This window comes from Amblyraja radiata, chromosome 2, assembly GCF_010909765.2.
Source record: "Amblyraja radiata isolate CabotCenter1 chromosome 2, sAmbRad1.1.pri, whole genome shotgun sequence".
Lineage (NCBI taxonomy): Eukaryota > Metazoa > Chordata > Chondrichthyes > Rajiformes > Rajidae > Amblyraja > Amblyraja radiata.
In genome coordinates this window covers 98157500-98183820 of record NC_045957.1, presented here as the reverse complement: position 1 = coordinate 98183820, position 26321 = coordinate 98157500, and the positions used below count along the sequence as shown (strand labels likewise).

Genomic DNA, 26321 nt, shown 5'->3' with positions numbered 1-26321 from the left:
CATATAACAATAAAACACTCTTGACTCTTGAGGAATTCATACTGCATGGCAGTACTATCATGGAAGATGAAGAATACTAAATATTTTGCCCATCTACATAATACTATTTGCCTTGTGTCTTGCATATTAATCGCCACTTAAATATAGCAACTATCTGATTCACCATCTACTCTGGCTGTGTGTTCCAGACATCAACCACTCTTTGTGTGCTAAAATAAAACAACGTACCTGTTAGATCCCTTTTAAAACCCTTTCCTCTTGCCTTAAACCTATGTAATCGTGTTTTTGACTATCTATGCTATCTGTTGTCATAATCTTGCACACTTCGATCAGGTCATTCCTCACATCAGCTTTTCCAATCTCCCCATATCTAAAGTCCTCCTTCATTTTACGTTCAGGCTTCCTGGAGGTTGTTGCATAACTAATATTTATACTTAATTGTTTTCATCTGACAACTATTCTGTTTGAAGCAGGAGTAAAACATTTGGCTTCTGTTTTCTTAAAATGTTGCTTCATAGTTTAGGTGATGATGGTGTGACTTCTCCAATTTTCGATGTTATTTTTATCCATAATACTCTGCGATTACCCATCAAGTGTAGTTAATCTGCAGCACAAATTATTCAAAATTTGCCAATTGCTGATGGCATTGCACTTGAGATGTCAAGACTAATAGCTCTGTCCCACGGTACGAGTTCATTCCAAGAGCTCTCCCGAGTTTAAAAAAAATCAAACTCGTGCTAACTACGGAGAATGAATGTAGCGGGTACGTCGGAGCTCGGGGACGTCTCTTAGCGGCTCGTAACGCTAAAGGCAGGTACTCGGGAAAACTTGCTAATGGCAGGTAAGCTCGGGAAGACTCGTGAAGATTTTTCAACATGTTGAAAAATGTCCACCAGAGCCCCGAGTACCGATGAGCGGCCGTTACCGTATATCTCCGAGATCGAATCAGAGCAAACTCGGGAGAGCTCTTGGAATGAACTCGTACCGTGGGACAGGGCCATAAGCCTTTGTGCAAAGGGATTAGAGGGTAGGATTAATTTGATTGGGATATGTGATCTCATTTTGAAACATAGAAACATAGAAAAATAGATGCAGGAGTTGGGCATTCGGCCCTTCGAGCCAGCACCGCCATCCAATATGATCATGGCTGATCATCTAAAATCAGTACCATGTTCCTGCTTTTCGCCATATCCCTTAATTCCTTTAGCCCTAAGAGCTAAATCTAACTCTCTCTTGAAAACATCCAGTGAAATGGCCACCATTGCCTTCTGTTGCAGAGAATTCCACAGATTCACAACTCTCTGGGTGAAGAAGGTTTTCCTCATCTCAGTCCTAAATGGCCCACCCCATATTCTTAAACAGTGACCTCTGGTTCTAGACTCCTCTAATATCTGGAATAATTTTCCTGCATCTAGCCTGTCCAATCCTTTAAGAATTTTATATGTTTCTATAAGATTCCCTCTCATCCTTCTAAATTCCGGTGAATACAAGCCCAGTCGACCCATTCTATCATCATATATCAGTCCCGCCTTCCTGGGAATTAACCTGGTGAACCTACGCTGCACTCCCTCAATAGCAAGATTGTCTTTCCTCAAATTAGGAGACCAAAATTGCACACAACAGGGCCCAGTACAAATGCAGTAGGACCTCCTTGCTCCTAAACTCAAATCCTCTTGCAATGAAGGCCAACATTACATTAGCTTTCTTCACTGCCTGCTGTACCTGCATGCTTACTTTCAGTGACTGACGAACAAGCACACCCAGGTCTAGTTGCACCTCCCCTTTTCCTAATCTGGCACCATTCAGATAATAATCTGCCTTCTAGTTCTTGCCACCAAAGTGGATAACCTCACATTTTTTCGACATTATACTGCATCTTCCCATACACTCAACCTATCCAAGTTACCCTGCAGCCTCATAACCATATAACCATATAACAATTACAGCACGGAAACAGGCCATCTCGACCCTTCTAGTCCGTGCCGAACACGTATTCTCCCCTAGTCCCATATACCTGCGCTCAGACCATAACCCTCCATTCCTTTCCCGTCCATATAACTATCCAATTTATTTTTAAATGATAAAAACGAACCTGCCTCCACCACCTTCACTGGAAGCTCATTCCACACAGCCACCACTCTCTGAGTAAAGAAGTTCCCCCTCATGTTACCCCTAAACTTCTGTCCCTTAATTCTCAAGTCATGTCCCCTTGTTTGAATCTTCCCTACTCTCAGTGGGAAAAGCTTATCCACGTCAACTCTGTCTATCCCTCTCATCATTTTAAAGACCTCTATCAAGTCCCCCCTTAACCTTCTGCGCTCCAAAGAATAAAGCCCTAACTTGTTCAACCTTTCTCTGTAACTTAGTTGCTGAAACCCAGGCAACATTCTAGTAAATCTCCTCTGTACTCTCTCTATTTTGTTGACATCCTTCCTATAATTAGGCGACCAAAATTGTACACCATACTCCAGAATTGGCCTCACCAATGCCTTGTACAATTTTAACATTACATCCCAACTTCTATACTCAATGCTCTGATTTATAAAGGCCAGCACACCAAAAGCTTTCTTTACCACCCTATCTACATGAGATTCCACTTTCAGGGAACTGTGCACAGTTATTCCCAGATCCCTCTGTTCACCTGCATTCTTCAATTCCCTACCATTTACCATGTACGTCCTATTTTGATTTGTCCTGCCAAGATGTAGCACCTCACACTTATCAGCATTAAACTCCATCTGCCATCTTTCAGCCCACTCTTCCAACTGGCATAAATCTCTCTGTAGACTTTGAAAATCTATTTCATTATCCACAACCCCACCTATCTTAGTATCATCTGCATAATTACTAATCCAATTTACCACACCATCATCCAGATCATTGATGTACATGACAAACAACAGTGGACCCAACACAGATCCCTGTGGCACCCCACTAGTCACTGGCCTCCAACCTGACAAACAACCATCCACCATTACTCTCTGGCATCTCCCATTCAGCCACTGTTGAATCCATCTTGCTACTCCACCATTAATACCCAACAATTGAACCTTCTTAACCAAACTTCCGTGAGGAACCTTGTCAAAGGCCTTACTGAAGTCCATATATACAACATCCACTGCTTTACCCTCATCAATTTCCCGAGTAACCTCTTCAAAAAATTCAAGAAGCTTAGTCAAGCATGACCTTCCAGGCACAAATCCATGTTGACTGTTCCTAATCAGACCCTGTTTATCCAGATGCTTATATATATTATCTCTAAGTATCCTTTCCATTAATTTGCCCACCACTGACGTCAAACTAACAGGTCTATAATTGCTAGGTTTACTCTTAGACCCCTTTTTAAACAATAGAACAACATGCGCAGTACGCCAAACCTCCGGCACTATTCCCGTTTCAATGACATTTGAAATATTTCTGTCATAGCCCCTGCTATTTCTACACTAACTTCCCTCAATGTCCTAGGGAATATCCTGTCCGGACCTGGAGACGTATCCACTTTTATATTTCTCAAAAGTGTCAGTACTTCCTCTTCTTTGAATCTCATAGTTTCCATAGCTACTCTACTTGTTTCCCTTACCTCACATAATTCAATGTCCTAGGGAATATCCTTGGTGAATACAGAAGAAAAGAAATTGTTCAATATCTCCCCCATCTCTTTTGGCTCTGCAGATAGCTGTCCACTCTGACTCTCTAATGGACCAATTTTATCCCTCGTTATCCTTTTGCTATTAATATAGCTGTAGAAACCCTTTGGATTTACTTTCACCTTACTTGCCAAAGCAACCTCATATCTTCTTTTAGCTTTTCTAATTTCTTTCTTAAGATTCTTTTTACATTCTTTATACTCCTCAAGCACCTCATTTACTCCATGCTGCCTATAATTATTGTAGATCTCTCTCTTTTTCCGAACCGTGTCCAATTTCCCTTGAAAACCATGGCTCTTTCCAATTTTTACTATTTCCTTTCAACCGAACAGGGACATAAAGATTCTGTACTCTTAAAGTTTCACCTTTAAATGTCTTCCATTTCTCTTCCACATCTTTCCCATAAAACAAACTGTCCCAATTTACTTCTTTTAAATCCTTTCGCATCTCCTCAAAGTTAGCCTTTCTCCAATCAAAAATCTCAACACTAGGTCCAGTTCTGACCCTCTCCATAATTATATTGAAACTAATGGTATTGTGATCACTGGTCCCGAACTGTTCCCCAACGCATACCTCTGCCACCTGACCCATCTCATTTCCTAACAGGAGGTCCAGCACCGCCCCTTCTCTAGTAGGTACTTCTATGTATTGCTGCAAAAAACTATCCTGCACACATTTTACAAACTCCAACCCATCCAGCCCATTTACAGAATGTGTTTCCCAGTCTATGTGTGGAAAATTGAAATCTCCCACAATCACTACCTTGTGCTTACTACTAATATCTGCAATCTCCTTACATATTTGCTCTTCCAATTCTCGCTCCCCATTTGGCGGTCTATAATACACCCCTATAAGTGTTGCTACCCCTTTCCCATTTCTCAGTTCCACCCAAATAGCCTCCCTAGACGAGCCCTCTAATCTATCCTGCCAAAGCACTGCTGTAATATCCTCCCTGATAAGCAATGCAACACCTCCACCTCTTGCCCCTCCAATTCTATCACACCTGAAGCACCTCATAGCATCCTCCTTGCAGCTCACACTGCCACCTGCTTCAACTGCAAACTTGGAGATGTCACATTTAATTCCCTCATCTAAATCGTTAATATATACTGTAAATAACTGGGGTCCCAGCACCGAGCCTTGCGGCACCCCACTAGTCACTACCCGCCATTCTGAAAAGGACCCATTAATTCCTACTCTTTGCTTCCTGTCTGCCAACCAGTTCTCTATCAATACCCCCAATACAATGTGCTCTAATTTTGCACACTAATCTCTTGTGTGGGACCTTGTCAAAGGCTTTTTGAAAGTCCCGATGACCACATCCACTGGCTCTCCCTTATCCGTTCTACTTGTTACATCCTCAAAAAATTCCAGAAGATTAGTTAAGCATGATTTCCCCTTCATAAATCCATGCGGACTTTGACCGATCCTGTTACTGCTTTCCAAATGCGCTGCTATAACATCTTGAACATTCGACTCGAGCATCTTCCCGACTACCGATGTATGGCTAACTGGACTATAATTCCGTTTTCCCTCTCCTTCCTTTCGTAAAAAGTGGGGTTACATTGGCTATCCTCCAGTCCACAGGAACCTGTCAAGAGAACATTGGAAAATTATCACCAATGCATCCACGATTTCCAGGGCCACCTAGATAATATATTCAGTTATTTATATAAAAAAATTACGACAACATTTACAATGTAAACTTTCGGTGTTATTCTAATTTAATGACACTTTTCAGCCAATGATGGTGAGAATATTGTATGTTGTAGGGGTGTGGATATGGTGGGTAGCAATAGGCTTAGTTCCCTGTCAAATGGGGAATTAAAACCAGTATAGACTTGCAATCTACCATTGTTATCTCTTTTTCAAAAGAAAGCAAGCCTTGAATCTACCATCTGTTTTACAGGATTGTCCATCGCTAACCTTCTACTCCTCACCAAATTCTTGAATGTGTTGAATGCTGAACTCCTTGCTTGAACCTTCTCAAGCAGATATCATCTCTGTACTAAAAGTCACTAATAACACTTATTGTCAACTTTTCGCATCATTTTCAGCTTGACTCCAGCCTCTCATATGTCTGACTACATTATCCTCCTCCAATGTCTCATCATGATCATCCTGCTGGCAGAGACTGCACTTGCTCGGGGTTTCATTTTTTCTAATACATTCATAGCCAGAGTATCATCAGTAAAGGTTTCTCTTCCTGTGCCCTTTGGTGTCTCTCGGGGCGTTCTCCTGGGCCTCCTCCCAATTCTCATGTGGTGTTTTCATCTGAGAACATGACATCTGATTCCAGTGCACAAGGATAATACCCAGCTGCATCTCATCATCACTTCATCCCTCCACTAATTGTCAAACTACTTCACCACATCTAGTGCCGGATGAACAGAATTTTCCACCAACTAAATTTTGGGAACTAAAGACATCACTTTGATCCTCCGCACAAACTAGGCTCTCTAATCCCTCTCCTTGACAATTGTCTAATACTGAACCAAATCCCTTGCAATCTCAGTATCTTAAATCAAAATAGAACATGCTGGAAATGCTCAGCAGGTCAGGCCATACACCTCAAGTATTTCATTCTGAAATAGGTTTTTATACAATTATTATGGCATCCTGATTCCACCTCCATGACTCACGTTTATTTTTAATATAGTTTAGAGATACATTGTAGAAACAGGCCCTTCGGCCCACCGAGTCCACGCCGACCAATGATCTCTGCACACTAACACTATCCTACACACATTAGGGCCAATTTACAATTATACCAAGCCAATTAACCTATAAACCTGTACGTCTTTAGAGTGTGGGAGTAAACTGGAGATCCTGGAGAAAACCCACGCTGGTCAGGGGGAGAACGTACAAACTCCATACAGACAAGCACCCATGATCAGGATTGAACCCGGGTCTCTAGCACTGTCAGGCAGCAACGCTACCGCTGTGCTGCTGTGCCGCCAACTGTTGGTCCTTACCACATCTGCAGTTACAAATTATTTGTGCCTTTGTTACCTCTAGATCTAATTATTCCCACACACTTATGGTCACCCTCATTCATTCTGCCCTCCATAAACTTGAGGTTGTCTAAGAGTCTATGGAAAGGTGGGGGGAGCAAGAAAATGCTAGTGTAGTTAAGGATGCAGTTTGCGCCTAAATCATTGATTATTCCTAAAGCAGTAAATGTTGCTTGATAGTATGAAGTCAAGTTTGATTGTCACAATTACAAACACACAGGGTTTTTTTTGTGTTGATGGATTTGGAATGACTAGACTTTTCCAGTCTCTGAACTGTATATTCCCAGTTTATTTCTTATGTGTGCTTAGCAGTGCCCTGATGAAAGCAGGTTTACCCTTATTCCTCTTGATGCATACAATACCTATTTGCTTAAAAATATTTTGCTATTATTGTCTGAATATGAATTATGAATCAATCAATTCCAATGTTTTTTAATATTCATGCGAATATGGCATTGAAGTGTGACCCAGATTATGGGTTGTGATAGGCAGAATGCATGTTAGGCACTTTCTGTTTGATGATAACCATGATAAATGGCATGCATCTCACTTTTGAAAGGTGCTCTATATGATTATAGGACAGAAACATAATGCACTATATATGGGTATACTATATTTTCAAAAGCTTTTTGCTCTATTTCATTATTGCTGACAGCCTCAAAAACTGTGCCACAATTTGATAAATTTCTGCAATCTATGACAAACTTTTTGTTGTGTTTTTCCAACCTATTATTAACAGTAAAACATATATTTAAAATGTAATATGTAACACATAAAGTAACAAAATGCATTTTTGTCAAGGATTGATTCATGTCACTGGGTGGATTTTCAATTGATTTCTTACTGGTTTTTTTTCTCATTGCTCTAGCTGAAATGGAGACCATGTCTGAATTGTCTATTTCACAGCCAGGAACAAATCATGTAAACTTTGGAACACAAACACTTCCTAGGAATGGTACTGATCTGCCCCAGCCACCGTCACCTGCTCAACTTCCCCACAGTGGCCAGCCAACTACCAGGCCCCAGCTTTCTAATTTGCATCCTGGACTTGTCTCTGCACCTCTTAGTCCACAGCTGGTGAACCAGCAGCTGGTTATGGCCCAGATATTAAACCAACAATTTGCTGTCAATAGACTTCTGGCACAGCAGTCCCTTAATCAGCAATACCTAAATCACCCTCCGGTCAACCGATCAATGACTAAACCATTAGAACAACAGCCTTCATCAAATGCTGAAGTGTCTACCGAAATCTACCAGTGGGTTCGTGATGAGTTGAAGCGAGCTGGCATCTCCCAAGCAGTGTTTGCTCGTGTGGCTTTCAACCGAACTCAGGTAAAACAAAACATCTCTTCCTTTTGTGTACTGGGCAAAACTTCAAAATAGCGGGTGGGACCATGTCACGAGTCTGCATCATCAAGGGCCTGTCCCACTTGGGCCGTCACTTACACGACAGGCCGGCAGTGACTGACGCGCGACGGTCCCGCGAGAGTCGCGCGCGTCATCATGCGTCCGCACAGCCATCTGGAGCGCGTGACATCATTTGAAGATGGACACAAAATGCAGGAGTAACTCAGCGGGACCAGCAGCATCTCTGGAGAGAAGGAATGGATCATGTTTCGGGTCGAGACTCTTCTTCAGTCTGAAAGAAGGGTCTTGACCCGAAACGTCACCCATTGCTTCTCTCCAGAGATGCTGCCGGTCCCGCTGAGTTACTCCAGCATTTTGTGTCTATCTTCAATCTTCTTGGCCCCACTGGGAGTAGGAGTGAGTGCGGATCCGGATCAGCAACGGCCGTGAGCACCAGGCTGAGTTCAACGATCGCTTGCCTGCTTCTGCTGCTATTGGAGGTGAGACGTTGTGCCGCGCCAGGCCGGTGGAGTGCAAAGATTTAATTCAGGGCGAAATCCACACTCCTCCACACCACTCCACACTCCTCCACACCACTCTATGCGCCCGTCCCCGCGCTACCCACACGCTAGCAGGCCGCGTAAATGGCGCGCGAAAGACAGCCAAGTGGGACAGGCCCTTTAGAGCATTTAATTTTGTTGTGTTGATGATGCTGAGAAGCTCTTTGTTTTGCTTATGGTTTTGGTGTACCACAGCCCTTAGCAATGTTATAGATATTGTAATCAACAAAATATTTGAATCAATACATTTGTTTTTAAACTTGTGTACTGATTCAGATTTTTTGTACTGAATCGGTATATAAATTGCACATAAATAAATGTTCTTCTGAATATTGACAGAAATAATTGATATATTGCCTGTAAGAATTTTCCTATTTAAAGAACTGAATGTTTATTTCACAGTTTTTGCTATTTAATATAACCCATCCGTAGCCACTTATGCAATAAACAAAAGGATTTATGAATCTTTTTTGGCTATTCTATTGATGCAGAATTGATGCTGCACAGAATTCACAAACTCTGTTTATAGGATACTCCCACAAGATCAACTAAAAATGTGTATTATATTTCTCATTTACTGGATAACGTGACATTTTGGTTATGGTTATTTTAGATCAATAGGCTTCAAATAGACATGGCGCTGCTCTTGTAATCTAGGCATATTTCAAATGGGGTGAATGTGTCTTAAAGATAAATTTGTTGTTTTATATTTGGTTTTCAACTTGCCAGGAAAACATTTTGGTGAAAAACTGTCCTTGTAAATTAGTGTGGGTTTCTATGGATGCTTGGGTTTTCTCCCAAATCCCAAGAATGTGAGGTCTGGTAGGTTTTTGGCCACTGTAAATTGCTACTAATGTGAAAGTGAATGGAAGAATCGTGGGATGAACCAAGTTGATGGGTATGTGGGGAGAATAAAATGGGTTTGGATAAGATTCATGTAAAATGGGTGTCAAATGGTCATTGTAGACATGATGGGCTAAATGGCCCACTGTATCTATTTATTACTCTCTTGACTTGATGTACTTACTGGCTATGCCTTAAATTTGAGAAACTTTAAAAAAATAAAGCGGCCAGGGATGTTTATTCGTCTTGTGGAGTAAAATGTTTTAGATCATAAGTGTTAGGAGTATAATTAGGCCATTTGGTCCATCGTCTACTCCGCCATTCCATCATGGCTGATCTATCTCTCCCACCTAACCCCATTATTCTGCCTTCCCCCCCATAACCTCTGACACTGTACTAATCAAGAATCTATCTATCTCTGCCTTAAATATATCCACTGACTTTGCCTCCACAGCCTTCTGTGGCAAAGAATTCCGCAGATTCACCACCCTCTGACTAAAGAAATTCCTCCTCAACTTCCTAAAAGAATGTCCTTTAATTCTGAGGCTATGACCCCTAGTCCTAGACTCTCCCACTAGTGGAAACATCCTCTCCACATCCAAGCCTTTTATTATTCTGTACGTTTCAATAAGGTCATTCATTCTTCTAAACTCCAGCGAGTATAGGCCCAGTGCCATCAAATGCTCTGATTTAAAATTTGATTAAACATTTTCTTTGCCTTGCCTACAATTTTTTTTTTCAAGGATGTTACCTTAACATCCAGAGAATTGCTAAAGGATAACGTTAAATGATGTCTTAAAAAATGACAGGCTGTAATATAAATGTTGATTTAAAACATTTCAACATAAGACCCTGAAATTTCACATGTGGTTTTCTTCCCCCAGCTCCTCACAGCTTCCGCCTCGTCCCCATAAGGAGGCTGTAGGGATTTTGTGCAAATAACTTTGCGAGCTCTGTAGTTTCCTCATTAGAGTTGAACCCCTATGCTCCCTGTGATAAATATGTAGGGAAATCTCAAGAGACAGTTTCACCCAAGGTATATATCAGTTTCACCAGTGTATATCTTTACTGGGATTGTTGTCCAGTAGACTTAGTGAGGTGAGGTTTGTTAGATTCCACCACTGGTTTCCAAGATGCTTTATACCCCACAAGGAGCGCACGGCCATAGTCAGCATGGATTTACGAAGGGGAAATCATGCTTGACTAATCTTCTGGAATTTTTTGAAGATGTAACTAGGAAAATGGGCATGGGAGATCCAGTGGATGTAGTGTACCTGGACTTTCAGAAAGCATTTGATAAGGTCCCTCATAGGAGATTAGTGGGCAAAATTAAGGCACATGGTATTGGGGGTAGAGTGCTGACATGGATATAGAAGTGGTTGGCCGACAGGAAACAAAGAGTAGGGATTAACGGGTCCCTTTCAGAATGGCAGGCAGTGACTAGTGGGGTACCGCAAGGCTCGGTGCTGGGACCGCAGCTATTTACAATATACATCAATGATTTAGATGAAGGGATTCAAAGTAACATTAGCAAATTTGCAGATGATACAAAGCTGGGTGGCAGTGTGAACTGTGAGGAGGATGCTATGAGAATGCAGGGTGACTTGGACAGGTTGGGGGAGTGGGCAGATGCATGGCAGCTGAAGTTTAATGCGGATAAATGTGAGGTTATCCACTTTGGTAGCAAAAACAGGAAGGCAGATTACTATCTAAATAGCGTCAAGTTGGGAAAAGGGGAAGTACAACGGGATCTGGGGGACCTTTTACATCAATCTATGAAAGTAAGCATGCAGGTACAGCAGGCAGTGAAGAAAGCGAATGGCATGTTGGCCTTTATAATATAGGAGCAAAGACGTCCTCCTACAGTTGTACAGAGCCCTAATGAGACCACACCTCGAGTATTGTGTGCAGTTTTAGTCTGCTAATTTGTGGAAGGACATTCTTGCTATTGAGGGAGTGCAGCGTAGGTTTATAAGGTTAATTCCCGGGATGGCGGGACTGTCATATGCTGAGAGAATGGAGTAGCTGGGCTTGTACACTCTGGAGTTTAGAAGGATGAGAGGGAATCTCATTGAAACATATAAGGTTGTTAAGGGCTTGGACACGCTAGAGGCAGGAAACGTGTTCCCGATGTTGGGGGAGTCCAGAACCAGGGGCCACAGTTTAAGAATAAGGAGTAAGCCATTTAGAACGGAGACGAGGAACCACTTTTTCTCACAGAGAGTGGTGAGTCTGTGGAAGTCTCTGCCTCAGAGGGCGGTGGAGGCAGGTTCTCTGGATGCTTTCAAGAGAGAACTAGATAGGGCTCTTAAAATAGCGGAGTCAGGGGATATGGGGAGAAGGCAGGAACGGGGTACTGATTGGGGATGATCAGTCATGATCACATTGAATGGCGGTGCTGGCTCAAAGGGCCAAATGGCCTACTCCTGCGCCTATTGTCTATTGTCAAATCAAAGAATAATCATTTTTATCAAATAGAATTTGGTTCCAACTGTCCTGAGCACCTATTCCCTACAATTTGGAGTCAATAGGCAACCTGATGCTAATGGTGCAAGTACCTAACTGCCACTTAATAAACTTGTATCCCATTCATTACGAAAGTCACAATGACACAGAACTGACAGTAAATAGAAGGCTAAATACTAACCATCATGTGATAATTATGCTAAGAAGCCTTGGTCCAAAATATTTGCTAAACGCACTAAATTCACTGAAGCTGTGTCAATTTGAAGTGACTTTAGTCAGTAAATGTGTCCCTTGTTATATATTGAAAGGACAGTATAGATCTGTCACTTTCAAACGTACTTTCCAAATATTTTACACTAGCTAGGCAGTTCTGTATGTAAACTACTATATATGCATGAAGAAAGCGCGAGTTGGCAGCCCTGTTTAAATGCAGATAAATATGAATATCCATGATGACTTTTAGAAATGCAAAAATAACTTACTAATTGCAGGTAAAATGTTCCCGATATTGGGGGAGTTCAGAACACGGGGTCGCAGTTTAAGAATAAAGGGTGGGCCAGTTAGGACTGAGATTAGGACAAACTTTCTTCACGCAGAGAGTTGTGAATCTGTGGAATTTTCTGCTACAGAAGGCAGTGCAGGCAAATTCACTGGATGTTTTCAAGAGAGAGTTACATTTAGCTAACGAAATCAAGGGATATGGGGAAAAAACTGGAAAGAGGAACTGATTTTAGATGAATAGCCATGATCATATTGAATGGCAGTGCTGGCTCGAAGGGCCGATGGCCTATTCCTGCACCTATTTTCTATGTTTCTATACTTGAGTATATGGCAATAAAACTCGATCATTTGATTTTGAAGCATTCACGCATGGTGGAGGTATAATGTAGTCATAGAGTGATACAGTGTGAAAACAGGCCCTTCGGCGCTACTTGCCCACACCCGCCAACATGTCCCAGCTACACTACCTGCTTTTTGGTCCATACCTCCAAACCTGTCCTATCCATGTATCAGTCTAACTGTTTCTTAAATGTTGGGATGGTCCCTGCCTCAACTACCTCCTCTGGCAGCTTGTTCCATACACCCACCACCCTTTTGTGTGGAAAACGTTACCCCATAAAAAGTTACCTCTTAAAAATATGTCACACAAAAAACATTGAAATCATACTTCTACAAGGCACTAAAACATGATTTTAATACATCAAATTTCAAAAAGTCCCTACCATGGGAGGGGGGACACCCTACTTCCACACCCTCTCCCGACTCGGTCGCTCCACTCCCTCACCGGGTACCCCCAAGGCCAGTGAAGAGTGATCGCTCAGCCTCCCTACTTTCAAAAACGTTCCGCGGCCCCTGGTTCAGACGGAGAACACTGCCAGATGTGAGCGGTGAACTGAGAGCAGTTGTCCGTGATGTCTGGATTCCAATGCTTAGTGCTTCGTGTTTCGGAGTTGGCTAATGTTATTGATTTGTAATTAGCCTGATTTGTAATTAGTTGACAAAATCTTAATTTATTAATCCGGAATATCCAGGGGGACGGGATAAGAGTAATATTAAAATGACATGCAAAGTGTCAGGCTGTCTGTCACAACATACAGCCCTGATGACCCATTATTTCCTTCAGTTAAATATTGGGAAGGTAGCACTATTGACATTTGCCACTCAATTATTATGTTTGTTTACCTCACTGACTATTTCTAATTCCTTTGACAGGTTGAATAGAAATGTCCCCAATCTCGTTGTTTTATTAATTGAACACGTAGATGAACATCCTCAATGAGTGTAATCAGATGGAAACTGATTCAGATGCGATATTTAAGAGCTTGTTCAAAGAAGGGGCATATTTTAAAGGAGTGACAGAGATACTTGCAGGGGAATGTGTGAGGAGATTATTATTGTCTTTAGTTTTAGCTTGAACCAGGACATCTGAAGATTCAAAGTTTAATATAGTAATTGTGCTGATACTGACCCCAACCAACCACGTAATGAATATCATCCATTCCGTAGGTTTTACTTTTATGATGCCATTTAAATTTCACTTGGATTTCAATCACTTCAATGTAAAAGTAATTGGGAATGGGGAGCATTGGAACAAAAAATTGCCCTCGGTACATATTAACTGTAATATAATAATGTATGCATGTTGGTAGGTGCAATCAAAACAAAGATCTTTTTATCATTGTTGTGTTATGAATACCACAGAAAATATTATGTACTCTCAAGATCACATTTAATAGAATAATATTGCTTAAATATATAGTTATTGGACTTTGCATTTCGGAAAAGTCCCAGCTGAGAGGAAGACAGCAAAATACTGAAAATATTGGGGGTGAAAATGACTTCAGGACAGTTTGTTACAAAAATGAAAGAAATGGACAATAGACAATAGGTGCAGGAGTAGGCCATTCGGCCTTTAGAGCCAGCACAGCCATTCAATGTAATCATGGCTGATCATCCCCAATCAGTACCCCGTTCCTGCCTTCTCCCCATATCCCCTGACTCCGCTATTTTTAAGAGCCCTATCTAGCTCTCTCTTGAAAGCATCCAGAGAACCTGCCTCCACCGCCCTCTGAGGCAGAGAATTCCACAGACTCACCACTCTCTGTGAGAAAAAGTGTTTCCTCGTCTCCGTTCTAAATGGCTTACTCCCTATTCTTAAACTGTGGCTCCTGGTTCTGGACTCCCCCAACATCGGGAACATGTTTCCTGCCTCTAGCGTGTCCAAGCCCTTAACAAATGGTAACAGAATACTTATACAGCTGAGTGAGTATAATTTTATGGATGAGAAATTGTGTTCAACCAATTGATGACTTCTTTGACAAAGTAACTAGCATGTTAGATAACAAGGAAGCCAATGAATGTAGCAAATTTTGTTATCCATATGTGAAGTGCCCCATAAACATAGAAACATAGAAACATAGAAATTAGGTGCAGGAGTAGGCCATTCGGCCCTTCGAGCCTGCACCGCCATTCAATATGATCATGGCTGATCATCCAACTCAGTATCCCGTACCTGCCTTCTCTCCATACCCTCTGATCCCCTTAGCCACAAGGGCCACATCTAACTCCCTCTTAAATATAGCCAATGAACTGGCCTCGACTACCCTCTGTGGCAGGGAGTTCCAGAGATTCACCACTCTATGTGTGAAAAAAGTTCTTCTCATCTCGGTTTTAAAGGATTTCCCCCTTATCCTTAAGCTGTGACCCCTTGTCCTGGACTTCCCCAACATCGGGAGCAAACTTCCTGCATCTAACCTGTCCAACCCCTTAAGAATTTTGTAAGTTTCTATAAGATCCCCTCTCAATCTCCTAAATTCTAGAGAGTATAAACCAAGTCTATCCAGTCTTTCTTCATAAGACAGTCCTGACATCCCAGGAATCAGTCTGGTGAACCTTCTCTGCACTCCCTCTATGGCAATAATGTCCTTCCTCAGATTTGGAGACCAAAACTGTACGCAATACTCCAGGTGTGGTCTCACCAAGACCCTGTACAACTGCAGTAGAACCTCCCTGCTCCTATACTCAAATCCTTTTGCTATGAAAGCTAACATACCATTCGCTTTCTTCACTGCCTGCTGCACCTGCATGCCCACTTTCAATGACTGGTGTACCATGACACCCAGGTCTCGCTGCATCTCCCCTTTTCCTAGTCGGTCACCATTTAGATAATAGTCTGCTTTCATGTTTTTGCCACCAAAATGGATAACCTCACATTTATCCACATTATACTGCATCTGCCAAACATTTGCCCACTCACCCAGCCTATCCAAGTCACCTTGCAGTCTCCTAGCATCCTCCTCACAGCTAACACTGCCCCCCAGCTTAGTGTCATCCGCAAACTTGGAGATATTGCCTTCAATTCCCTCATCCAGATCATTAATATATATTGTAAATAGCTGGGGTCCCAGCACTGAGCCTTGCGGTACCCCACTAGTCACTGCCTGCCATTGTGAAAAGGACCCGTTTACTCCTACTCTTTGCTTCCTGTTTGCCAGCCAGTTCTCTATCCACATCAATACTGAACCCCCAATGCCGTGTGCTTTAAGTTTGTAAACTAATCTCTTATGTGGGACCTTGTCGAAAGCCTTCTGGAAGTCCAGATACACCACATCCACTGGTTCTCCCCTATCCACGCTACTAGTTACATCCTCGAAAAATTCTATAAGATTCGTCAGACATGATTTACCCTTTGTAAATCCATGCTGACTTTGTCCAATGATTTCACCACTTTCCAAGGATAAAGGATTACTGCATTAGATAAGCACATGTGGGCTTGAATGTAATAGGTTAAGTCCAAGGGGTCAGATATGGGGCTTTATGTGTGGGCCAGATATATTGTCAGTGCAAAGGGGCTAGGAGCAAGGCCAAGTGTGCATCCAGAGTCAATGTCTGGAATAGTAATAGGTGTGCAGTCAAAGCTGGGACCAGGGGAGTGTTCAGCACTGGGAACATAAGCAGGGAAGCAGCTATGATCAGGGTAGAATAGAGGGCCAGATGTAAGGCTGGACTCAAGGACAGGGATGAGAGAAGGTATGCAACTGGAGTCAGGACCAGGAGCAGTACCAGGTGTGCAGTGAGACCCAGGTTGGTCAACATGGGCCAAGTGTTTGATTATAACCTGATATCCATACATGTATAAACTAAGATGCGCCATATGAATACAGTATGCACCATATTGCACAATTTCAAGCCGAAAAATGCAAAAGTGCCATACCAATGGGAGGGGGGGGGGGGGGTGTGGGAGGAGGATGTCCCTCTCCCCCCCCCCCCCCCCCCCCCCCCCCCCCCCCCGAGTCTCTACGCTCCCTCGGGCTTGGTCTCGCAATTTCTCACTCCCAACTCTCACCCAATGTTAGTAGCCCTGATTTAAGATTATGTATGTACTGAATGTTTGGATGTAGTTGTTAGAAAATAATCTCATCGATGTTAACGACAAAATGATAATATTGGCCATTTGGGCAAAACTGGTTTGTACCAGCCATCTATGTTGATGACTTGGTTTCCTTTAAAATGATTATCATGTATTCGTTGTTTTAAATGATACATGCTGTATTGTTTGTAGGAAATGGTTTTTGCATTGTTTTTTGTTGAATGGCTGGTGATGTAGTCAACAAAGGCAAAAATATCCTGTTAATGAGTTAGTGAATCTGTTGAGTATCTGAAAAATAGCAGTGTATATCTTCAAATGCAGGGTAGAGAAAAGACTTTGCCTTCCATCACAGTGAGGAGGAGATTCACTGTGATGGATGTTTCTGTAAATTGAATTGTGTGTGTGTCTTGTAGGAAATTGTCTTTGTTTGTATGGCTGTGGAAACAGAGTTTCGTTTGAGCCTCACTGAGGTTCAAATTACGTAATAAATATTGTATTGTATATTGTATTGTATTGTTAACAGCATTCTGACAAATTTGGCAATGACAAAGGTAGAAGGAAAACTTTAATTCACTTAAATGAGTGGATTAGAGAGGGGTGACATTAAATCCACCCAAAGTGAAAGTTCAGTTTAGTTTACTTTATTGTCACGTGCACTGAGGTACACGTCCAGGTCAGTTTCCACATGGGAAACCTACACGAATGAATGGAAGGAGACACATTTAGTAAATGGCAATGAATGGGAGTGGATACACATTTAGTAAGATTATTTTCTAACAACTACATCCAAATATTCAGTACACTTTCCTAACTTTGAAGGCATCAGGTATAGCTCTCCCAGCAATAACACCATCTGGGCTGCCTGTGTTACAATTTGCAGAACCCATAGAGGGACCGCATTGAGTGACAGCCAGAGCCTTAGGAGCATTGCCAGCTGCATGAGAGAATATGGGCTCATTTGGGTGGCACAGTGGCAGAGCAGTAGAGTTGCTGCCTTACAGTGCCAGTAACCCTGGTTCGATCCTGACTACTGGTGCTGTCTGTACAGAGTTTGTACTTTGTCCCTGTGGCCACGTGGGTTTCCCCTCGTTGCTCCGGTTTCATCCCCCACTCCAAAGATGTACAGGTTTGTAGATTAATTGGCTTCAGTAAAACAAAAAAGTAAATTGCCTTTAGCGTGTAGGATAGTGCTAAGTGTACGGGGATCGCTAGTCGGGGCGGACTCGGTGGGCCGATGGGCGTGTTTCTGTTCTGTATCTCTAAAATCTAAATCTAAATGAAGCCATTCCCAGCACACATGGTACTCTGACAGCAGAAACGTTTCTTTGTCATGTGTGGAGCATATATCAGGTGATTGGAAATACTTGTGGGATCCTGGCATGATTAGTTCTCTGCTGGACCTAATAGACATACGTCAGATCTACAGCCTGTCAAAGCAACCACTACCCTTGGGCTTCTTTTTATCTGAGATCCTTCCTGAGCATTATTGGAGATTTATGAAGGATGATCAATCATCTGCAGATGGATAAAGCTGGTAACCTTGTTGGCAAGTTGTACAATTATATCAGCTGTACATGGGATGAGGGAAGTTATGATGAACTTATGGGGAGAAGGCAGGAGAATGAGGTTAAGAGGGAGAGATAAATCAGCCATGATTGAATAGCGGAGTAGATGTGATGTGTCGAATGGCCTAATTCTGCTCCTATCGCTTATGACCTTATGACCTTATGAATATGTGTCCCTGATTGACATTCTTCCAGTGTTTGAAATCACTTATGGTGTTGAAGGCACACCAGAATCATAAGGAGTGTTTTTCAACCAGAACAGCGTAGAGTAGAGTTGGAGCAGATGTTAAAATGCCTTTTCTCCAGTGTTAGTCAACCACCCTGATTTCCAAGTGTGTTAACAGATTTATGGGATGGGTGCTGTATGTGAAGGGATAGGCATTTAAAACATGGCTAATTACATTTGTGAGGCATCAGAGTAATTAATCTCAAGTGCTATATTAATGAATCCAAGAGTCTTTATGGTCACATGGATAGACTGGTTCTGGTGGTTTGTATTCTCCTTCCCTTCAAGGAGAGAAAGAAGAGGCCAATGCATTGAACAAATGTGATGTGATCATCAGATGAACAGGGAACTGCGAGAGCAGGGCATGATATTGTAAATAGATGAGACTGAATACTGGATGGGGGTGGGAGAGATTTACAATAATAATGGTTGCAATAATGTACCCAGAAAACATAAGAGGTCAGATCAAGGGGCTATATAAGGAAGTTACAGAGTGTGCTACTGTGCTCGCTTTTTTCTGTTTGACGTGCTCATTGATCTACTTGCAGTACTGAATCCTGGACCGTGACCACATTCCTGCTTGTTGTGTATCAGCCTCTAGCTGTATTTTCTAGTTATCACAAATAGGTTTCTTCCTCAGAGTAGCAGACGAGTATTTTCCATCCCTATCATGGCATCCAATAAAGGATTGTTGAATCCTGGGGCACCCATAGCATATCTGCAATTATTTTTTTGAGTCGTTTATGCTGTATTTCCCACCCCAGACACGTATCAGATGTCAAGTCTGCAATGTGTTATATAGAATAGTAGAGATAAAATCAGATTCTCTGTGTTGCCATCATATTCATTTGGCCGAGAGCCCTGAAATAATATGTTAATATTAAGGCTGGGTCAAAGCGACTCTGGCAAACATTTTTGAAAATACAGTGTTTTGTGCCCCACCCCTTCCACCTGCCCTGTCCCCCAGTTCCCAGCACAATGCAAATTAACATCCAACTAGTAATTTTTGTTTCAACGTGCATGCTTAATTCAGCCCCGTGATACTAATGTGGATTTATTTTTAAATTGCGGCTTTTACTGGACATGAAGGCAGGTATTACATTTATATTTATATTATAAGTAATCACAGGGTGCTGAGTTAAACGATAATTCAGACTATTTTCTATTTGTCAAATCCAAATTTTGTAAGTTGTGGCAGCCCACACAATTATATTACTTGTGCTAGTTAATTGCCCAGTGACAAACATTTAAAGAACTTCACGGATTTTGGGATGCAACCAAGGTGACAGAAAATAAATGTAGAAAACCATGTGATCAAACATGTGAAAGTTGTATTATATACCTTTCATACCTCAGGATATCATAAAATTATTATCACAAACAGTTCAAACCTTTGACATATAATCACTGTTTATCTGTAAGGAGTCGCTTCAGACAATTTGAAAACTTTGTCCAGTGGCAAGGAACATTGTAATTTGAATCTAGTCCAAAATTTGAGGTAAAACTTTGTGGTGTTCGTATCAGTATATGTGGTTACCTAAGTCCATCCACCTTGATCCATAATGAACCCTCACTGAGTTCTGAGTGAAAATGCTCTTCGGTGTAAAACGTGGATACCTTCACCAGGATCTCTTTCCACTGGGGAAAAGATTGAGTCTTTTACCCGGCTAAGACAGTACTTTTCCACCGAAGGTCTTAGTGGACTGCAAACTGATGCAGTTACAATTTGTCAAGTATACTTAGAAAACATAGAAAATAGGCGCAGGAGTAGGCCATTCGGCCCTTCGAGCCTACTTGTTTGGGATGTCCAGGTAAAGTGCTGAATTTGTGTAAACATACATCAGTATTTTCAGGCATTTGAGTGATTGATGTAATTGCCATGCTGCCTTCTGCTAGCAAGCTTGAAGCGCTCATTTCAATTTCTCCTAATCAAGTTTCAAGTAGTGTGACTTCTTACTGGGTTCAGCATGTTCCATTGACTTTTTTTCAGAATAGGTTGTTTCAGTGTAAAGATTCATACTCCTCTCACCCACGTAGACACAATGGCAGATTACCTTGTTGCTTACATTTTTATTTAATACTGCAAATATCTGTAAATCTAAAACAAAGGCAGGAAGTGCTTGAAACACACAGCATTTGTGAAAGGAGGAACACGGTTAATGCTTCAGTTTGAAGCCCCTCATTAGAACTAGGGAGTTGAGAAAGCAAGTTGGATTGAGCTGTACAAAAGATGGGAAATTGGATGGATAGCATTGAGAAAATATCTCTGACAGGGCGAGACCAACGTTGCCAAGATGCTTTATCGAGCTGCTTTATCGAGCTGCCTGGATGATACGTTAACGAGGAGAGTTAGAGAGAAAACAAAAGAAAATATTAAACTTGTAAAATGCAGGGCGGAGCTGAAACCTATAGATCTATTCTATGTTCGCTCTTCTGGGGAGATGCTAACTGCATTTCGTTGTCCCTGTACTGTACACTGCACAATGACAATAAAGTTTGAATCTGAATCTGAATCTGAATCTATAGTATTAAAAAAAAATGTAAGCAACAAGAAATTGTAGATAAGATAATTCTTATCATTGATAAAAGTTACAATGAGGTGGTTGTGCCTAAGGTACAGACTGAAAGTAAATTGGTGACCATTAGGAAACTATGTAGGCAGAAAGTGCAGGAATCCCCAGGGGTTGTTCCCCTGGTCAACAAGTATGCTCCTTTGGATACTGTTGTGGTGAAGGACCGTTCAGGGTAGAGCAGCAGCAGTCGTCTGACCTGCGGTGTCGGCCCTGGTTCTGAGGCACAGCAGAGAAGGGAAAAGTCAGACTGAGCCATAGTGATAGGAGACTCGTTAGTTAGAGGCACAGACAGGAGATTCTGTGGCATCAACCGAGACTCCAAGATGGTGTGTTGCCTCCATTGCACTAGGTCCAGCATGTCTCAGAGCAGTTGCACAAAATTCTCATGGGGAGGTCGAGCAGCCGATGACATTGTGCACATTGGCACTGATGATATAGGTAGGAGAAAGGATGAGGTCCTGTGAAGTAAATATATAGAGTTAGACAGAAGATTAAAAAGTAGGACCCCATGGGTAGTAATCTCTGGATCACTCCCGGCGCCAGGTGCTAGTGAGGATGGAAATAGAAAGAAAGGACGGATGAAAGTGTGGTTCAGGAGTTGGGGCAGGGAGCAGGCTTACAGATTTTTCGATCAATGAAGTGTCTTCTGGGACAGAGATGACCTGTACAAGAGGGACGGTTTGCATCTGCACTGGAAGGCGGCTAGTATCCTTGCAGGATAGTTTGCTTGTGCTACTCGGGATGGTTTCAACCAGAGAGGCAGAGGTGTAGGAACCAGAGTAATAGGTCAGAAATTGGAAGGAGTGATGGGAAGGTAGAAATTCAAAACAGTAAGTCTGAAAGGAAGGACAGGCAGGGGAGGTAAAGGAATATGCTGATGGGCTGTAAATGTTTATTTCAATGCAAGGAGTATTGTGGAGAAATTAGATGAACATAGAGCCTGGATTGGTAGATACATAGAAACATAGAAAATAGGTGCAAGAGTAGGCCATTCGGCCCTTTGAACCTGCACCGCCATTCAATATGATCATGGCTGATCATCCCAACTCAGTATCCTGTACCTGCCTTCTCTCCATACCCCCTGATCCCTTTAGCCACAAGGGCCACATCTAACTCCCTCTTAAATATAGCCAATGAACTGGCCTCAACTACCTTCTGTGGCAGAGAATTCCACAGATTCACCACTCTCTGTGTGAAAAATGTTTTTCTCATAAACGATTTCCCCCTTATCCTTAAACTGTGACCCCTTGTTCCGGACTTCCCCAACATCAGGAACAATCTTCCTGCATCTAGCCTGTCCAACCCCTTGATGCTTTGGACTATGATGTTGTGGCCATTCTGCAAATGTGGGGGGGGGGGGCGGGGGGATGGGGGGGGGGGGGGGGGGGGGGCATGACTGGCAGCTCAATGTTCCAGCATTTCGATGTTTCAGATGTGATCAAGGGGGAGGAGAAAGAGGTGGAGGAGTTGCACTGCTAATCAGGGAGACTGTCACAGTGGTGAACATACTGGATGGTTCATTTGTTGAGATGGTAAGGGTGGTTCTTAGAAATAAGAAAAGTGCAAACACTCTAATGGGATTGTACTACAGATCCCCTGATAGTGAGAAGCAACAGAGAAGTAGACAGATTACCAAAAGCTGCCAATGCAACAGGGTTAACTTTCCGAATATTGACTGAGATATGGCCTGCGTTAAAGGCTTATTCAGGACAGAATTTATCAAGTGTATCCTGAGGGTTTCTTGAAATAGTATATGGATAGTCCAAGCCGAGAAGGGAACATATTGGACCATGTGTTGTGAAATGGGCCTGGCCAGGTGACCGGTGTTTCAGTGGAAGAGTATTTTTGAGGATTGTAATCACAATTGCATAAGTTTTAAGATAGTTTTGAATAGGGAGGTAATTGAGGCAGATAGAATAACAATATTTAATAAACATTTAGACAGCCACATGGTTAGGGAAGATTTAAAGGGATGTTAGCCAAACGTAAGCAGACTAGTTTAGATGGGACATAGAGTCTGTTTCCATGCAATGAGCCATTTGATTAGTAAGGGTGTCATGCGTTATGGGGAGAAGGCAGGAGAATGGGGTTGAGAGGGAAAGATAGATCAGCCATGATTGAATGGCGGAATAAGCTCGATAGGCCAAATGGCCTACTTCTGCTCCTGTGACTTATGAACATGACTCTCTGAATGCCGGAAATGCCCAGCAGATGAGAGCGTATGGGAAGAGGCACATTGAGTTAATAATACACATCGAAAACCTTGCAGCAGGACTGTTTGCTCCTGATACAAACATAACAAAGTGAGTTATCTAAAATTGTTGAATTCAATATTGGTCCAGAAAGCTGCAAAGTGCCTGTATGGAAGATGGAATATTGAGATTTTAAAAATCAAGTCTGCAATTTATCCCATCAGATAAAGCATAAAAATAAGTTTAATTTGACACCTAATTCACTTTCATATCTTCAGTATTCAAAGTTATGGCCATTTTCATACTTGGAAATTAGCATCTTGTTCCCTATTGCTTTTCCATTGACTTAACACAAAAGCTGTGATTGAGGACAGTCAAAAGCCCATAACGTTCTTAAAAATTAAGAGAACTGAATGAAATTTTCAGTTATTATAGATTGAAGCATTCTGAAACAAATATAAAACATGTTACTTGGATGACCTGAAATTAAAGCATATAATTAGTTAATTACCTAATTGTAGCTAATTACAAAATTGACCGTTGTGACAGAAATAGTAATAAACACCCAGACTGCCTTGAAAATTCAAAAATGTGATATTCTCAAGATCAGAACTTTAATATTATTGTATTATATGATGTATGTCCGTAACAGATAGGTAAATAAATTACAATTTCTAGCAATAGACCAAGTCTTTATGGAGAAGATCAGTTGCTAGCTGGTACATTGGCATATCATAATCAGTAGCATCATCATACTCCTCAGATTGTAACCAATAAGCAACTCTGTACACCTTGTTTCTCCTCAACTTTTCAATTTTGGCATTGTAAACTACAGGCTTTTGCTCTTCAAACCACGCATGACATGCCTTTCTGCCCACTACTTTCCCATTAAGAATGTCCTGTAGATTCCATTTCTTAAGAAAAGGATGTTTTTTAAATGGCCTAAGTATCCAAATAACAAACTAATCCCATTCACACAAGAATTCACAATATAACATGATTTTTAAATCTCACTGTCATGAATTTATATGCCAGATGGAAGGAATTTAATGTTTAATTCCCATAAATTAATCCAGAAACATCCACTCAAAATATAATCAAAATTATTGTTTTTTGCACGATACATGTGACTCAAACTGTAGTGAATATTTAGTCTAAAAATAATGATCATGGAGAGAGAAGAACACAAAATATAGACAATTTAGACAGCTTATGACATGATTGTCCAAAAAAAATGGGCATTTTAATCATCTTGCTTCTGGAACACGATCGATTGGAATGTTGTATTTGCGGTGAATTTGAAGCCCATATCGGCAGGAAAGACACTGGCGGTTCGTATGGGGCCCAAATAACATTTTTGCAACGTAAAATTAGGTTAAAGCCATCCCAAGAAGCAAGATTATATGTAAAATAGACGACTTACCCTTTGTTTTGTCCAGTTCTTGCGATCCATCACGTTGTAGGCATTGACGTTGTTAGAAGTCGCTTTTTATTTTAATCTAATTATTAAATTGTTTAGCGATTTAAAAAAAAAAAAAAAAAAAAAATCGGTAACGGAAGTCCGATCGATTTTTCTTCAGCAGCTAGCAGCCCGAGGAAATCCGCCTCCGACGTGCAATACAAACCTGGATTTTAAACCCGCCCCCTCCCCCCCCCTCAAAGGTGCCAAAGTTGCGCACACAGCCAGTGGCAGAACTGCAGCGCCGCTGAAGGTAAGTTTTGTAACATCGCTACTTTATTGGAATTGTGTGAGAGACAATGGATAGGGGGGGTCATATTGAGTGTGTTGTGGAGCATTAAAGTGACAGGCAACTGACTCATTCTGCTGCAGTGTTATTCATCTGCAATATTAACTTAGCTCTGCTCTCTCTCTCTCTCTCTCTCTCACTACATACACTATCTGGTCTGCTGAGCATTTCCAGCATTCTCTATTATCCAAGGACATTGTGGGAAACTAGAGAGGAAATTGCGGGAGCCCTGGTTGAAATTTACGAGTACTCCTTAAATACAGGAGAGGTGCTGGAAGACTGGAGGGTGGCAAATGTTCTGCCTCTTTTCAAAAAGGGCTGCAGGAAAAATGCTGGAAACTATAGGCCAGTGAGCTTAACGGTTCTGTAGTGGTTAAGTTACTGGAGAGTATTCTGAGTGATAGGATATACAGGCATTTGGATGGGCAAGGACTGATTATGGATAGTCAGCATGGTTTTCTACTTGGGAGGTCGTGTCTCACAAATCACATTATTTTTTTTGAAGTCATGACCAAAAAGGTTGATGAGGGCAGAGCTGTAGATGTTGTGTAAGGCGTTCGACAAGGTTCCGCAGGGTAGGCTGTTCTGGGAGATAAGCTTGCATGGGATCCAAGGAGAGATAGCTGAATGGATAGCTTATTGGCTTCATGGAAGGAAGCAGAGGGTAATGATGGAAGGTTGCTTCTCAGACTGGATGCCTGTGACTAGTGATGTGCCTCAGGGTTCAGTGCTGGGCCTGTTACTGTTTGTCATCTACATCAATTATTTGGATGAGAATATGCAGGGCATGATTAGCAAGTTGGCTGATGTTAAGGGGAGTTGCCTGAAGTTAATAGTTTTGCAGATAGTGAAGATGGTTATGAATGATTGCAGCAGGATCTGGATCGATTGGCCAGATGGGCGGAGGAATGGTTGATGAAATTTAATACAGAGAATTGTGAGGTGTTGTATTTTGGGACGTCGAACATGGGCAGGACCTACACAGTAAATGGTAGGCCTCTGGGTAGTGTTGTAGACCAGAGGGATCTAAGAATACAGGTGCATGGTTCCTTGAAGGTCGAGTCGCAGGTAGATAAGGTGGTCAAAAAGCTGTTGGCACTTTGTCCTTCATCAGTCAGAGTATTAAGTATAGAAATTGGGAGGTCATGTTGCAGTTGTATAAGACGTTAGTGAGAGCGCATTTAGAATATTGTGTTCATTTCTGGGTACCATGTTGTAGGAAAGATATTGTCAAGCTTGAAAGAGTTCAGAAAAGATTTACGAGGATGTT

At 41.8% G+C, this 26321-nt stretch overlaps 1 protein-coding gene across 3 annotated transcripts in view; it reads left to right on the top strand.

Annotated features, from left to right (window-relative positions):
• Nucleotides 1-26321, top strand: part of satb1 (SATB homeobox 1) — a 141452-nt gene that overhangs the window by 35899 nt on the left and 79232 nt on the right. For all 3 annotated transcript variants that reach the window (XM_033050944.1, XM_033050937.1, XM_033050953.1), the window contains one exon: nucleotides 7530-7993. In XM_033050944.1, coding sequence (XP_032906835.1) covers nucleotides 7530-7993 — 464 coding nt within the window. The remainder of the gene's footprint in view (nucleotides 1-7529; nucleotides 7994-26321) is intronic.